This window comes from Poecilia mexicana, unplaced genomic scaffold (assembly GCF_051168715.1).
Source record: "Poecilia mexicana isolate PSO_F unplaced genomic scaffold, ASM5116871v1 scaffold_8, whole genome shotgun sequence".
Classification (NCBI taxonomy): Eukaryota; Metazoa; Chordata; class Actinopteri; order Cyprinodontiformes; family Poeciliidae; genus Poecilia; species Poecilia mexicana.
This window is the reverse complement of record NW_028263377.1, coordinates 3,815,989-3,832,771: the sequence shown is the minus strand read 5'-3', so window position 1 is coordinate 3,832,771 and position 16,783 is coordinate 3,815,989. Positions and strand designations below refer to the sequence as shown.

The 16,783-nt window shown below is 38.0% G+C and overlaps 1 protein-coding gene across 1 annotated transcript; it reads left to right on the top strand.

The window, feature by feature from the left end:
- Positions 1 to 1,930: 1,930 nt before the first annotated feature.
- On the top strand, positions 1,931 to 16,782 carry mettl22 (methyltransferase 22, Kin17 lysine). The gene is made up of 12 exons (XM_088008035.1): positions 1,931 to 2,172; positions 2,795 to 3,755; positions 5,909 to 6,104; positions 7,507 to 7,652; positions 9,039 to 9,079; positions 10,837 to 10,981; positions 11,205 to 11,276; positions 12,291 to 12,344; positions 12,985 to 13,065; positions 13,663 to 13,765; positions 14,771 to 14,939; positions 15,663 to 16,782. The coding sequence occupies exons 2-12, from the start codon at positions 3,650 to 3,652 to the stop codon at positions 15,723 to 15,725; spliced, it is 1,176 nt and encodes a 391-aa protein (XP_087864161.1). The 5' UTR covers positions 1,931 to 2,172; positions 2,795 to 3,649; the 3' UTR covers positions 15,726 to 16,782.
- The last annotated feature ends 1 nt before the right edge of the window (position 16,783 follows it).

Here is a 16,783-nt window from a genome sequence, read left to right as displayed (position 1 = left end):
CAGATCTGAGCTCTGTTGTGGATGGATTACATCATTTTTTCATAATATTCATGACATAGAGGGTGTAGTTTTGACAATAAGAGCCTGCAGTTCACCTGCTCATTTGATCTCTACTTTCAGCACATTTTAGGGAATTGCTGTTACTTGTTTAAACTGAGGTGCAGGTTCTAGAATCTAGATCACATGTTCACAGTAGAGGTTTGATTTGGAGCTGTTTTTGTCATGTTGATCTAGTTTGAATCGAGCTTCAGGTTTAAAACATTTGGCCTCAAACCTGAGTCTAGAGTCCTTCGGTATGCTGAGGGATAACCATGCCTGTGGCTGCAGACAAGCCTCAGTCACCACCTTCCACCACCACACTGTTTGTGCTGGATTTATTTTTTTTTACCAAATGTGCGATTTGGTCAAATCTCTGTACCGTGGTCTCATCTGTCTAAAATACATTCCTCTAGTAGTCTGGAAGAGGCTTTTTCCTTCAAAACAAGCCATAGTAGTTCAGTCCTTTTCTCCTGGTCCTGTCATGAACTTTATCCCTCTTCAGATAATACATTATTTGACCTATAGGGGGCACCGATGAAGCACAAAACTGAAGTTCCAAGGGAGTGAATTTGTCCGTAAATGTTTCTCAAACTGTTTCTCATTTCTTTATATTTTGACTAATACAGCACTCCTTTTGTCATTATCACAGCACATATGTTGTTCAACAAACCATGTTACATCAACTTCAGCATATACCATTCCACTGTGGTTAATGGAGCTGAGACAGAGCTCTTAGAGTGTTTTGTAGACTTTCTAAGCATTTCATGATCTGACCTTGGGATGAGCTGGTTTGGATGTCAGCTCAAGAGAAGATGCTACTGCTCTGAATATTCTCTCTCTACACAATGATGGAAAAGTCCATCATAAGCAGCAAGCTGCCAACACCTAAGTGTTTATCACATAACCCAGTGTGTTTGATTAGCAGTACCTCATTATTCTGTGGTTGTATTTTAATTTATGACACATAATACATAAAAGTTAATTAACTTTCCTCCTGAAAATATTGTAACTGCTCCTATTTCCTTACTTCCTATTTTGCACATCTGTTTAAAACCCTGTCCTACTGCCTCATGGACATTAAATTAATGAAAGTGTTCATGGACTCCTACAAATGTATAATTTGGCCTCAATGTATTTTGCTTGGGTCATCACTGGATTAAAGAAAACCTTCAGAAAGCACATCCACATGGCCTGGTAAAAAGCAGCCCCTTGTCCTACGCTATTTACTGTTTTTCTAGTGTAGTTGCACAGGAAGGCAACGGCCAAGCTAACATCAACATGGTGAACAGGTGAAACTTGTGTCCTTATTCCCATCTGTAGCGATAAGCACCAGTTGGTAACCTTTGGACCCTAATGATGATACTTTTCCATGTTGCTCCTGACTGCAGGTTAAAGCTGACATAAGGAGATCTGCATATAAATCAACCAATAAGAATTCACCCCAGTTTTTCCTCCTCTGTGTTTTTGGATTTCACTTCCCTAAGAAAAATCTACTTTCTCATTGGTAACGGTAGTTACAGTTACACTTAAGAACACACATAGTGTTTTTATTTGACAGTGGGATTCATTCTCAAAGTGCAACATAAAAATGGGTTGTAATTTAGATGAAAAGTATCAAAGCTAAAAATGTCGAATGTATTTGTATTCAGTTAGTCTCTGTTTAACATCAGGTTTAAATTTACTACTCATTTTAATGATAAGTTTTATATAGCATAATAATATAATATAATATAATATAATATAATATAATATAATATAATATAATATAATATAATATAATATAAGAACAATGTTTTCTACAATTTCTGTTGGATTTCGGAGGTAAATCAAACGCACCATTACAATAGAATATGTTGCATTCAATGTTAGACGAGAACTCGTAATTTCATCTAACAAAATGAGGCCTTTGCTGTTTTACTGAACTCATTTTAAGTAGCCTATACTGTATCTCTTAAAAAGCTATGTTTTTACTTCTTTGATAAAGGAACATATTTAGCAACAGAAAACTGAGATACTAATCGGTGGCAGCCATGTTAGCTTTGTCTGAGTTTCTCAGTGCACTCTTCATAGTTTTTCTAATTCCGAGAAACATGAACGCATCATAAGACTGTCATGTCGGCCCCGGTACGACAGGTGAGTAACCCTTAAGCCTGTTTTAATTCCTTTCTAAGGAGCTGTAGGACTGTAACTTTAGAAACAGTGTTTCCGAACATGATCGCCCAGACATGATGGCTAGCAGAGTTAGCCGTGGTTAGCTGTGCCGCGGTCTGGCGGGAGGGAAGTCAGAGTCTATGGAAGTTTCACGTACAGTCACTAGTAAACAACAAGCAGTTCCTCTTGACAACAGGAGGTTAGGTTGGGAAAAACACGATTTAAGGCAGCGGTTTCCAATTCCAGCTTCGGGGATACTGAGCTACAGCTGAAGGTGCAGTCCTGCTTCAACACATTGATTCTCTGTCTGAATAACTTCCTCGGTGTCCTCGAGCTCCGGTTGGTACTTCGAGCTCTTCAGTTAGTTCAGCTTGGTTGGAACAGGGATGATGGATCTGCTGGGAAGTTGGAAAGCAGAGACTCTTCAGTTCTGGAGTCTGGCACCCCTGATGTAAGGGAGCGGGCAGAAGTCGACTTTTCTCTCCATAACAATCAGACAGCAGAGGAATGTGGAGTATTTACTGCTTAAATTATGTATTTATTTATTTATTACATTGTTTTCCAATAGATCACAATAATTTATACCTATTTATCCCGTCAACAGGATGTCCAGCATGCAGTGATCTTTGTAGACAGATGGCACCAGCGTGGAATACTAAAAATAAACTGCCAGAAACAGACACTCAACATGATGTCATGGTCAAAGGAAGGCACAACTTCTTTTAAGTCTTGGGTTTTAGATATTGGGGCATAGGACTAAGGATTTCCACCAGGGATCTGCAACTTGTAGTTAATTCCCTGGTGCTCCGGCACACCTGAATCAAGTATGCAGTCCGCTTGTCCAGAGTCCTGCTAATGACCAGGATCAGGACACTGACCCTCAGGGACTAGAAGACCCCTGGTTACGCGATCAGGTTACCTCCACAGATGACAGGCCATGGAGGTGGCACTGCTATCATCTGTAAAAGGCCTTTTTTGTGTCAAATAATCGCTTCAAGTATCTACAATTCCTTTGAGATGATCATGGTCCGAATTGGCAAGATTGAACCTATATGCCCTGATCGGATTTATCGACCATCTGGTCCAGTTTCATCTTTTCTTTTAGACTTTCAGGACTAAAAGGACCAATTTCTGCATTTAGATGATGCAGAAGTTGGTATCAGGATAGTAGCTTGAATAAAGGGCCTTTTCTGTTTTGAAGAAATCTTCCCTGCCTTATATCAGCTCTATTTGTAAAATACATCCAAGTCATCACAATTGAGGTTATGCTCAACTAAAGAGGAATTAAACACAGTGTGATTCTCGTAAAACTTTTATTCTACTTGTGAAAAGCACTCAGTGCTTTTTGATTTGCTATGAAAAAAATAATCTGTTGTTAATAATTGTTCTGTTCAATTTGAGTGTGTGCAGGTTCCAGGAAGCAAATGTTTGGGTTTATCCAGACTGTGAGTGATCACCCATGGATCAGATGACCTTCAAACATGACACCGTGCTGTCAGATGTTCACATGCACCGGCCCAACACACACCACCTGATGACACGCCTCAACAGCGCCGGGCAGCCAGGTGTGTATGACAGCAGCTTTCACTGGTTGCCTGTTGGTCAGTGGAGATGTGGCAGACACATATATGGAAGATGAAATCATTTTACCACAGTCACATGGTCACACAGCAGGTATCACACGTCCCAAAGACCACAGTAAGTAATCAGAGGTGTCTGTCCAGTCCACTTGTTGCTCAGTAGCACTCTGAGAACGTGTGTATTCTGCCTGTTTCTGGTGTGTTAGTCAGAAAGTAGACACCCGGATTATTAAAAACAGCTGCATGTTTAATCTAAGTTCTGATCACATAACACCTCCAAATAGCAGCACTTGATAATGTTAGGAAACAAACCACTGTGATTCAAGTCCACTTTGCTTTCAGTCCAGAGCTGTTTAATTTGCTCCATTCAAACTAGTTCATATAAATCTCAAACCACTTAATAGTCAGTGTCAGGTGGTGTGGTTGGTAGTGGTGAGGAGAGACGCAGAGACCCAGGTAGGATGATGAATAAGATGAATTTAATGATATAGATGCTCAGAACAGTCCAGGACAGGCAGCATGGCAGAGAGACTAGCGCACGGCTAAATGCCAGTAGCAACTGATATAAGACTGACAAAAACGAGCAGATGCCGACACAAGACTTCACAGTACTACTGTGCCGGCAGACGAACTAACAGACAGTAGGGATGGGCTATCTGAATCCAGGCTTCGAGGCTTGTACCGAGTAAAAAGGGGGCGTGGCCGATGAGGCTTGTGTTGTCTTGCTGAAAACCACTTGACTGGCAACGAACGAGGCCTCGCATTGCATGGGTCACGTGACTGCTTCATTTTGCGTGTCGGTTAAAAGCGCGTTGAGCCTTGCTGTGTCATGGGTTGTTGTCCATTTGGTCACGCATCAGAGGATGATATTTGTCTTCAGTCGCCAAATAAAATGAACATTGACCAACATATTCGATGTGTATTCATGGCACTCATCAAAATGTTTGTTACTGGTTTTCTCAATTGTAGATTATGTTGTTTATTTAATAACTATATTTTTGTGATTTTATGATGTAAATCTCTTTGAACTGGATTGTTGCTGAAACGTGCTACACAAATAAACTTGATTGTCTGAAATGGAGCCAGCAAGAGGAAAATCTGACATCTGAGAATACTTTGAGATTATCCTCACAATAAAATTCTTCTTAGATAACAACAATTAACCCTCCACCTCCCAATTTCTCACCTTCTGCAAAGTTCCATATTATTTGTAGTCTGATTAGCAAAGATATATCAGTCTTGCACAGCAGAAACAGATTTAATCTTGTTGCAGAACTAAAATTCAACATGTAGCCAAATATGAGGGATCAGAGCCAATTAGAAATCCAAGAAAAAGTGAACGCCAACAGACACTGCTCTCTCAAGACATTAAAACATCAATTGTCTTTATTGTCAAATCCGTCTATGATATAAAAGAAAACCCAACACAATCACTAACGTTCAACATAAACCAGGATTAGATTGGTTACAAATAATTGTAATAATTAAAACATATGACAATTAAATATGGCTTCATTGATTATCCTGTTACTAAACATGAGTTTGATGAAAACTTTGTGACAATATTGCATTTAGTAATTTTTGGAAGTATGATCCAACTGAGTGACAAGACTGTTACAGTTTCACCAGCAGAAGTCACTATAGAGCAATGAATGAAGCATCGAGTAACGAACCTTTTTGCAAAGCAAAGGGCTGGAAAGGTTCATTGCTTCATGAGGCTTCATTTGCCCATCACTAACAGACAGACATGCAAGCGACAAACTTAGAAAGCGTTAGACATTAGAAAAGGACCCGATGAAGAACACAGACAACAGGTGGGTTTAAATACACACAGAGACAGAGACAGGAAACAGAACCACACAGAAAAACTCAAAAATAAACATACAGAAACACGGATCATGACAGTCAGGAACATTCAGTACAACAATACCCCAATTCAGTTCTGCAATGATTTTAAAAATTAAATCATATACGGTAAAAACACAAAATCTTACCAAATATCTTTGTCTAGTTTCTAGAGCAATTACTTTAGCACCATTCGAACTAAGATGCACTGGATGAAATCAATTTGATGAGGAAAAGTTTATTCACGAGGGAGTTGGACTTGGAAGGAATGACTTGTGAGCATGTGTGTCCAGTGTTCAGGTCCAGATTTAGGATCTTGGCAGACAGCCATGACGACAGTGACTCTGGGACGGGTTCAGCAAACGAAGAGAAACACAAAAGTCCAAGGAAAGATGGAGGAACGTCTCCTGAACAGGATGAGGAGGGAGGTAACCAAGGAAATGTGGAGCCATGCTTGGATGAAGACGGCGACCTTGACGTCACACATCGGTATGAGGGATAAAACAACCCAGTAGGCGTTAAAATGTTGGTTTTGTGATTAAGAAAGTCAACTTAGAATTCTTTTTTTGCAAAGTTCTAGAGAACAGACATCATTCTTGGATGTTTCTTGGTCATGTCCAAAGATTTGTGCAGGGAAATAAATGTTTTTTAATGACATTTTATTGTTTGCTTTTATACAGTCGGGAAAATAAGTATTTGAACACCCTGCGACTTTGCAAATTCTCCCACTTTGAAATCATGGAGGATTCCGAAATTTCAGTTTTGGTGGATGTCTACTGTGAGAGACATAATCTAAAAAAGTATATATATTTGGAAAATCACTTATTTGCAGCAGTAACACACAAATAAATAAATAAAAATCATACATTGTGGTTTCTGGATTTAAATTTTTTATTTTTTTGTTTTTTAGAATTTTTAGATTTCTGTTTCTCCACAAGTGTTTGGAGAACGAACGCCACGGGTTCGAAAATATAACTGGGCAAATTCAGGAGAACCTGCAAGTTAAAAGTCAAAGGAAACACCCAAACAGAAGAGTAACATTAGGACACTGTACAGATAGGCAGATTTACAACATAAGAAAGAAATAAGACTTCATAGTTATTAAAAATAGTTTACAGTTGATCAAAAGAAATGTACAACCAAGTAGGACAATTAAGAAAAGTATAAAATATTTTTATTTGTGCATAGAAAGTAGGGATGTAAATATTTACAGGGTTTGTTGGGAGCAGTAATGGAGGAAGGATCTACTATAACACTCCTTTGTGCATGTCTGATGCAGCACATTTTCCACCATATTCCAATAAACTGCTGGTTCTATGGGTCATGCTGTTTCCTAAAGAAGTTCCTGGAGCTGAGTCTAAGGTTCTGCACCAGGTGGAACAGGCGGGTGTCCAAAATATAACAGATGTGAAGGATAACCGGTCAAAGCTCCAGAAAGCCACAGACTTTTCTTAAACATACACAGCAGTGTACTGGTCCAGTCACCAGTACAAAGGTTCCATGTACAATTGGAGTGGAAGATCGGTCATTGGTGACCACTGTAGAACATAATAAAGTGCAGACAAACTTGTTCTTGTTAAAGTTTTTGACTACTTTGTTTCCATGTTACTTAAACACATCAGTGGAATTGGAGAAGTATTTAAAGACTGACAGGAGAAGAACTGGAGTCCTTCAGCTGTTCTAAATAGATCTAGTTATGCTTTATGTTTATGTTTATGTTATAAAATCATTTTGAAATGGAACAGAGAGTCTCAGAACGGAGGATCTTCCTGAGTACCTCATTGATCTTGTTCAAGTTATGCATATTAAAGGTTAAATATGTATAATTATGACATGCTTGTTAAAGACTTTGGTATGACCACACACACATTTCTATTCCTTTGATTCACAGACCACGAAAAAGCTCAGTGGATGAAGACGGCAGAGATTTGGTCTGTCCCATCATCCTCCAGCAGTCTGTTCCTGACCTGGATCAAGATGAGGACAGTGATGATGATGATGATGAAGAGACTTGTTCTAAAGACATTATACAGATTGGTAAGACTGAATTTATACAGTTTCAACCAAATGTGTGATGTGGTGTATTGATGTGTGAGAATGTGTTTTTGTTTGTTTTTCCTGTAGCTAAATTTGATAGATATCAAATATTAAAAGATTTCAAAAGAAAATGTGAATTTCAGAAAATAACCAGGAGGGAAAGAAGCAGCTTTATTTACTGAGTTTGAAACTGTTTGTATCCTAAAGATGCTTTGAACGAAGTAACTTGTTTTTCCATGGAGTAGACTTTGATTTTTTTTTTAGGGTGTAACAAGATTGCTCAATATTAAAATGGCACAATATCTAAAAGAAATCCACCTGGAAAAACGCTAACTAGCTGCTGTTAGCATGGGGCTTTGGTGGAATAATACAGAATGTTAGCTGCTAACAATGCTAACATTGGCTTTTGATCATTTCCAGAAGCAGCTCTTCTCTGAACAGAGTATTTACTCAGTTTGAGATTCATGAATCTCTTTTTACTCGATTTGTGAAAACACAACACGGGAAGCTTTACTCTTCAAAAAATATTGCTTGAAGCGTATTTTGATGTTGTGAACTCAATATTAAATATCATCTTTCCTCATGTTGGATGTATTCTTACATCCCTTCCACTTTCTGCCTTCTATGCTACTACATAGCTTTTTTTTATTGAAGTCAAAAGCAAAGTGTGTAAAACCCTATGGACATCTCATATGTTACAGACACTTAGATCTTGGACTGGAAGCATATTTTTTAACGCATTATGAGTTTGGGTAATGTAATGTCCACGGACTGTTTTAATGTTTGTTGGCTTTTCCATGTGTCAGAAATTCCCAGTTCAAAATTAATTATAGGTTAAGACGTTACAGACGTTGGCATCATAATGACAGAAGAGTAAGGAAAATAACAACCGATCGTCATTGCAATGTTGAACAACAGTTTTGCTTTTGCTTGATTTTCTAATGCTTGGACTCCACAAACAAGCAGGAAAATCATCAAACAAAAACAGGGCATTAGGAATTTCTCCCAGTGGCTGAGCTCAGGTGAAAGCTGGAAATGATGGAAGAGCAGAACGGAACAGGAAATCCATTCTGAAGGCAAATTATGTTCTGTTCTGAACACCAAATTCAGACTTCACTGCTTTACACAAACAGTCACACAGGATAAAAGTTGTAATAGCAAGCTAGTCTGACTTTGAGTTCATAAAGTGAAGATTTATGTTGTTATATATCTGTTGAGGTACATAGATGCTTCAGTTGCTGTTTTACTCATGAACTGCTCCGTTAAACCAAAAGTTTCAATTATTTCATTAACTTTAGATCTTTAGTATGCTTTATTATTTAAATGTATTCATGTTAACAGTCTGAAGACCAGACAGCACAAATGACTAAATACTGTCTTATACAGAACACACTATGGCTACACCATTAGAAGACGTTGGCAAACAGGTGAGTTTCCATCCTTGTGTGGCAATGATTTGTCACTGACTCCACACTCTTTATTTATTAAAGTATGTAACATTCATAAAAATTTTTTACATATTAGTTTAAATTGTCACTATGTTGCCACAGTTTGTCATGAGACAGACAATCTGTGAGAAGATGGAGCTCCTCTGTCTCCTCCTAGTGCTAACTAGAAACAACCAATCAGAGTGAGGAGGCGGGTCTTAGCGCTGTCAATCACCATCTGTGAATTCTAAGCATAGCCACCAATGACAGCAGATAAATGGTTTTCCTGGTAAGTTGTTTCTCTGCACATTGAACAGTTGATTGACATCATCTGTTCCCTCCTCCTCGCTCTGATTGGTTGTTTTTGGTTGGTGCTTTTCTTCAGATGGTAATAGCACCTCAGGGAAGAGGTGGAGGAGATGGAGCTTTTCACAGATTATCTGTCTCATAATATTCTGTCATGACATGGTCACAGTTTTAACAAATATGTAATATATATATATTTTTAGAAAAGTTACATACTGCAGTATTATACAGAAATTAAGCTAAAGTGAAAAAGCTACTTGTGTATAAACTAAGTACACCCTTGAATTGGCAGCCAGGTGCTATCAGATATTGCCACCTGTGTGTTGTGTGTCTAAAGGACATTGTTCTAGAATTCTTGTGCTTCATTCAGATTCAGCTCTGTGGCTCTAAGCTCTGCTGCCATATTGTTTCTAGACATAAGAGGTCGTCTCATGGCAAACCATTCAAACAACAAGACTCATTCTAATTCAACACTTAACCTGTCTGGTCCTGTGACCTCCTGGAGTCCCTGGATTTGTTTTGTTATTTCTCTGAAGATTTTTGTTTCTGGCTATGAGGTGAATTTGATGGCCTGAGTGAAATTGGTCCTCCCATGTTCATTTTTAAGATTTTAATAAGGAGATAATCAAAGGTCAACCACCCCATCACATTTGCTAAAACAAACAAAGCTGGTCTTAAAGGGGCAGTATTATGTGTTTTCCAGGCACTTCCATTTTATAGTACAATTTAGTAACTATGTTACCTTCAATTGTTATAAAAATGCTGGATATATCAAATATGACTTAAAAGAAATTTGACTTTGTAATTTAATGCCTTGAAATTGGGCCTTTGTCTCTTTAAAACTTCCTGCTCTTTCTAACGCTCCGCCTTCAGGGAGTCATCACAATGTGGCTCCTCTATTAACACTTTAACAATGTTTTTGCAAGCTTTGCTCTGAGAAGTAGCTCCTGTCATGAACTGAGCAGATGCTCATTTCCACCAGGTGTTTGCTAATTGCTGCTGGCTAGTCTGAAGGAGCTGAGTGGAGGAGTTACGGGACAGAGCTGCTCTGAGAGGCACAAGCTTGGAAACTTCAGCTCTGAGGAGGAGCTGTGCCTCAAAGGCGGGGCCAGATCCAACTAGGCGTTTTGCACAGCTGAATGGTTGCCATGGAGATTAAAGGATTTCTCAAACATTAAATGAAAGAATCAAGGCAATACTGCGGGTATATTTTTGACGAGGGAATAACATTATAACATGATGAAAAGCTCAGACAAGTTTAACTAATGCTGCCTCTTTAAGCTGTTCTATGTGAATATTAAAGTTTGATCCAAAATGACAAATAAAACATGTAAGTCAGGTGACAGATGACCTCCTGACCTTTCTGGAAATGTTGTTTTTGTCATACTGAACAGTGAGTTGGGTGGAGGGTGGGATGGAGCTGATGTTTCATGTCCTTTGGGTTGACCCAGGTCTGGCGGGGGGCCCTCCTGCTGGCTGACTTCATCCTCTCTGAGAAAGACACTTTCAGAGGGGCCACCGTCCTGGAGCTGGGAGCAGGGACAGGCTTAACCAGCATCATCATGGCAACCACGGCCAAAACAGTCTACTGCACAGGTATGAGGCCATTAGGCAGGGCTGCTCAGTAATGGTGGGAAAAACCATTGTGTTGAGCAAAGTCACTGATTGAATGTGTAAACGTGTTTGTATTTAAAAGCTGGAGGTGCATTCCAGGTTATCTTTACTCTCTTAGTCGCTTCTCCTCAATAAGTTAATCAGATGGAAAGTATAAGAAAACATGTTGTAGTCTGTGTGCTCTGATGCTGAATGTGTTTTCCAGATGTGGGTGAAGACCTCCTGAGGTTGTGCCACAGAAACATATTTCTGAATCAACACATGACGGACCCAGCAGGTCAGAGACAGGAGCATTCATCTGTCACTTTTCTCTTTTAAAGTCGAGTGCATAGTTTTATGTTGTTGCCAAAATGATAGATTAATTCATATTATAGTTAGAAAATATTTAAACAAAAGCTAGTTACACAGATCATGTATGTCAGTACAGTTCCACTGACAACTGATTTGTGTTGCATTGAGATGTGTGACTGATGGGAGCGAATCAGGGTCTAATTAACTGCTGCACCTACTTTCTTTCTTTCCTCACATGGTAGACATTCTCCCTCTTACTCTATTAGTAGATTAATACAACTTTATATCATTCATTCTCATTTAGTTTTTGACCAAGGCAAAATTTCAGGTTGGGTCTGCGTTGGATCCAGCTGTATATCTATAAACTCTAACAACTTTTCGTTGAAGTTTTATGTCAATTAGAAAATGTTTAATCTGAAAGAAAAAAAAAAACAAAACCAAATGTTTACATGTTCAATACTTTACTTTACCCACATAGTAAAATCCAAGTTTTGGTCCATTAAAAACTAAACAGAACTCTGTCATGTATTCATTTTGGACCATGTAAGCTTATAAACTGACTGCGAAGCTTCTGATATTTTGGATCATCCATGCAGGAGGCCACCTGCAGGATGAGAAGTTGGTATTGACTGACATTTGGCTTTGCAACTTTATTTTGAAAGGATTCGAGGAAAATAAAAAATAAAAATCTAAAATGTCAAACTCAAGGGAGTCAGGGTTGCAACATGTCAAATAGAGCAGTGGTTCTGGTCCTCAGTTCTGATTCAGATCCGTCTCTGGTTCCTCAGCTGCTGTTCATGTCCTGCTTCCTGTGGCAGCACAGGAACACCTAAAACCTGCTGGATGGACAGTAGACGTAGTTTATTGGAGCTGTGTTTTAACTGTTGTCTGAGAAGATGTTAAATTTGACCTCAAACCCTACTACTCTCATCTGCCTTAGCTTAGCGTCTTCATCTTTGCCAGCAGCAGGTTACATTCATCTATTTTTTCCACCCATCAGGTGGGGAGGTGAAGGTAAAACAACTCAATTGGCTTCAGCACAGTCTTTGCACAGGTAACACCTTTCTGCTTCTTCTCTTAGATATTAAGCATATTAGTCAGTTCATAACCTATATCTTAATGTCAAACAGTGTTGAAGTTACTGGACAGACTTTTTGCACAAATGATCAAATTCTGCATGTAGCTCTGGAAAAATTGAAGAGACCACTGCACTGAACCTCAATGAAAACCTGGTTATTCCACCAAATATTGATTTCTGAATTCTTCCTGAGTTCAAACATTAGTATTGTTGTTTCTAAATAAACATGAACTTGTTTTTTGCATTATTTGAGATCTGAAAGCTCTGCATCCTTTGACGTTATTTTGATCATTTCTCATTTCTTGCAAATAAATACTATGTTTTTGCTTGGAATTTCCGAGACGTGTTGTCAGTAGTTCATAGAATAAAAGAACAACATTCATTTTACTCAAACATATAACTATAAAGAGTAAAATCAGAGAACTGATCATTTTAAGTGGTTCTCTTCATTTTTTCCAGAGCTGTACATGTAGCTTCTTATCTGGAGTTCATCATCCATTAACCCACCAGCTGATGATGTCACTGGTCTGCTTACTTCAGTCCAACTTTTAATCATATCTGTTCACCAACTCCACCAATCACCTGCTCTTCCTGCTCTTCCTCTCTGCTTGTGTAGATGCTGATCTGGAGTTTAGCTGGACTGAAGCGGAAGTCGCTGATCTTTATGACAATACCAACTTCATTATTGCAGCTGACGGTAGGTTTGCAGTTCTAATGAAAATAAAATCAACTTTCCATTTCTTTGTCCATTTTATTGTTCGTTTGAACCGAGTACATTGTACAGGCATGATGAGTCCAGTGACTGGATGGTAGGTGCAGTTATCATGAGGTGTATTCACTAGATGTACATGAATTGCAAAAGGTTTAATCGGTGAAAAAAAAAAAAAAAAAAAAAAAAAACTTTAAATCTGTGTTTTCCTCTACCAACTCATTTTCAGATCAGGAAGTGGTGCATGACGGTCAACTTCAAGTTTATTTTTTAAAATGGGACAATACATATACACAAACATAAACACATGAGATTATAGCCAGGTGGATAATTTCCATCTCTAGTCCCATTGGCAGGTTGATTTTAAAGCACAATAATAAATACAGGGTTAAAAAATTCAAAATAACACAACAGAATGAGAAATACTCAAGACAACAATCCTGACAAGAAGTCATTAGTCATGTCTAATATGTTTTCATTTGCTTCCATGTTTTATTCTAAGGGAAATTATTTTTTTCTGTTTGTCACCATTGAAGCTGCACAGAACATCAGACTGAACTAATGTTTCCATATTTGTGTCTCCAGTTTGCTATGACAACGATCTGACAGACGGCCTCTTCAGGACTCTGTACCGGCTCTGCAGCAGCTTTATTCACTCCTGCACAGTTTTCATTTCTTTAGAGAAAAGGTAAAGAAAAACTGTCTATCACTGTATGTTCACCTAAACTGACAGTTCAGACTGGCAGCTTTGTAGAGTTGCGCCTCAAAATGTGTGACATTGTAACTGCAGTAAAAGGAGGCGCTATAGTTAGTCTCAGTCTTAGGCCACCCTTCAGACTTTAATTATAGTAAAATTTTAAAACTTTGCATCATTTTTCTTCCATTTCACATTTATGCACTGCTTTTAATTTCCATCACAAAAGATTCCAACAAAATATGCTGAATTTTGATTCAGTTTAAATGAGTTTAGTGCCATCTTGCTACAAATATTGTCTCAAAGTCAAGTACACACACTTCAGTTTGATCAAGTTCAGTTTATTATTCAGATTAGTTTATGTCTGAGGAAACCCAGCAGCTTGCATAAAGTCAGCAGCTTGCAGCCTTCACTCCTCCAACAATCACTTGACTTTACAAGAATTAAACCAGGAATTTACACTTTATAAAAAGACATATGCATTTTTTTTCAAAGTCTGACATGAAATCAGAATGAACTTTTCCCGTTTTAGATCAGTTAGGATTACCAATAATGAAACTTCCCTTAAAATAATTCCCTCTCATATTATTCTGGCATTAGCAAATATAAAACATTTTGATAATCCTAACTGACCTGGAACAGGAAAAGTTTATTCTGATTTCACATCAGACTGTGAAAAAAATACAGTTGTGTCTTTTTATATTGTGTATGTAAACTTCTGGTTTTAACTGTAGTTTCTGCTTTTAAAACCTGTAGGAGCCAAAGACAACAACGTCTGTCTTGTTTGAATTTAAAAGGAAAATATTTAAATTATTATACGTGACTCATATCATCAGGATTTATGGATAAATATGAATATCATCAGCATTAGAGAGGAATCCCATGCTCTATGATTGTTATACTATTTAGAAACATATATGGTAAAGAGAATGGTCCAAGCGCAGAGCCCTGTGGTTCTCCAGGATTTGCCATAATTCTCTTCCCTCCTCTGTCTTACAGGATGAACTTCAGTCTGCGCCACATGGACATTTGCTGTGAGGCCTACAATCATTTTAAGCACTGTCTGTCCCAGCTGCAGGACATAGAGGATGGCCGGTGCAGATTCAAAGTGGAACATGTTCCTTTAAACTTCTCACAGTTTCTTCTATATGAACGTATTGAGCAGCTGGTGAGAAAAAACTTTACACCCACAGTTTCAGCCTCACTGATTTTCTGAATTTAACCCGTCTCTCTCCTATAAGAAGCTACAGCTGCCACTAACTATCCTATACTGTTTTCATCCTGTACATTGTACTACATGCTCAGCTTATCTGTGTTTCTCTGCTAGATGAAACCACTACAGCTGCTAATGCTGTCATTAGCTCTTTGTTTTTTCCTTAACATAGACTTCTGGATCCAGTTTTCTCTGTTTTTGTGTGAATCCATCCATTTTTTTAAAAATATGGATGTGTTTTTTTTTTCAGAGCTGTATTTTTAACTCGGAACGACAGTAGTTCTGAATTTGTGCTGTATAAACAAACTGCTCTGAACTGGATTAATATGGATATATTTAGCTGTTATTGGAAAATACTTTCTTTGTATTACAGCGTCTTTTATGCAGTGAAACTAGACATTTAGGAGACAAACTTACAAAGATGTATTAGGGCCATTTTAGATATAGAAATAATGAGTACATTTCAGCCAAAAAAAAAAAAAATCTCATACATTTTCTAGAAAAAAGTTTGAACAGATGAAAATTTGCTAGGAAAAATATCTGAAATTTGAGATTAACCTTAGAAATGTTTGAGCTTCAAAAGTTAATTTCTGAGTTTTTGGCAGAAATTAACTTTTTCCTCTCTTACCTACAATGGCCGTTGCACTGGTTTTTAAGTAACCCTTCTTGTTTTTGCAGGAGCTGTGGAAGATCACTGCCTCTCCTCTTGAATCTGAACAAACCCAGTCTGACTCTGACTGAGGAGGCTCCCAGAGATCAGCTCTGTGGACGCTGACCACAGACTGCCTGCTGGACGCCCCAAAAATCCACTCTGTTACTGATCTGTGAATGAACCATTGGTGACCAGAGGCCTTTGTTTGGTGTGAGGCTGTTCAACCAAACAACAATCTGTTTCTGATAAGAACGTTACGTTGGTTGATGCTGTAGGTTGTGTGAATCCTCATCTGTCTGCCAAAGTGGAGGAGGCTGATGGATCCTGTTTGTCTGACCAGCTTCCACCATGTTGAGATTTCTTTTCTTTTCTACAAACTTCATGATGAGACATCTGTCTGCTGCTCAGAGGAACTGTTACTGATTATAACCTCAGAGGTTTATTGCTCTGAATAAGAACTAAATATTTCCATGTAACAAGCCACAGTCCTGATCACCATCATGGGACAATATTCACATGAAAAATATTTGAAAGAGCAAATTTTATTTATTTGAGTTAGTTTTTAATGCTGTACAGTTGGTAACAATCCCTTTATGCTCATTGATTCTAACAGAATCTCCCCCAAACTAATCAGATCTCCAGTGACCTTGTTGGTGACATCAGCTGTTGTAGTTTTTATTAGCTGAGCTTCTCATTCTGTTCACACAGGTACTTTGGGAATATGGCTCAACTGTTCAACAATGTGAAATAGAAAAATAACTATTAATATTTAAAGTAAAGAGTATTTGGGAGACTAGGATGTTTGAATCCAAGAAAGCTGAAAAGGAGTTAATAAAAGTTTTTGTTGGTTATGGAACTCACCATGAATATTTAATTGTAAATGAAGTTGGAAAAAAATAAATATATATATATATATATATATATATATATTAAAAAAAATTAAAATATGTCACTATGTAATGAAGCTGTATAATGAGTTTCACTTTATGAAATACATGACAAAAAATATTTTAATTTACAGAGCGGTACCTGTAACTTAACAGTAAGCCCATCACTCTGCAGTGTGTGGTGACTGACTTCTTCACATGGAATATTTAGGAATTTTACAGAGGAAGGACCAGAAATAAAACACATCATCAAGAGAAAC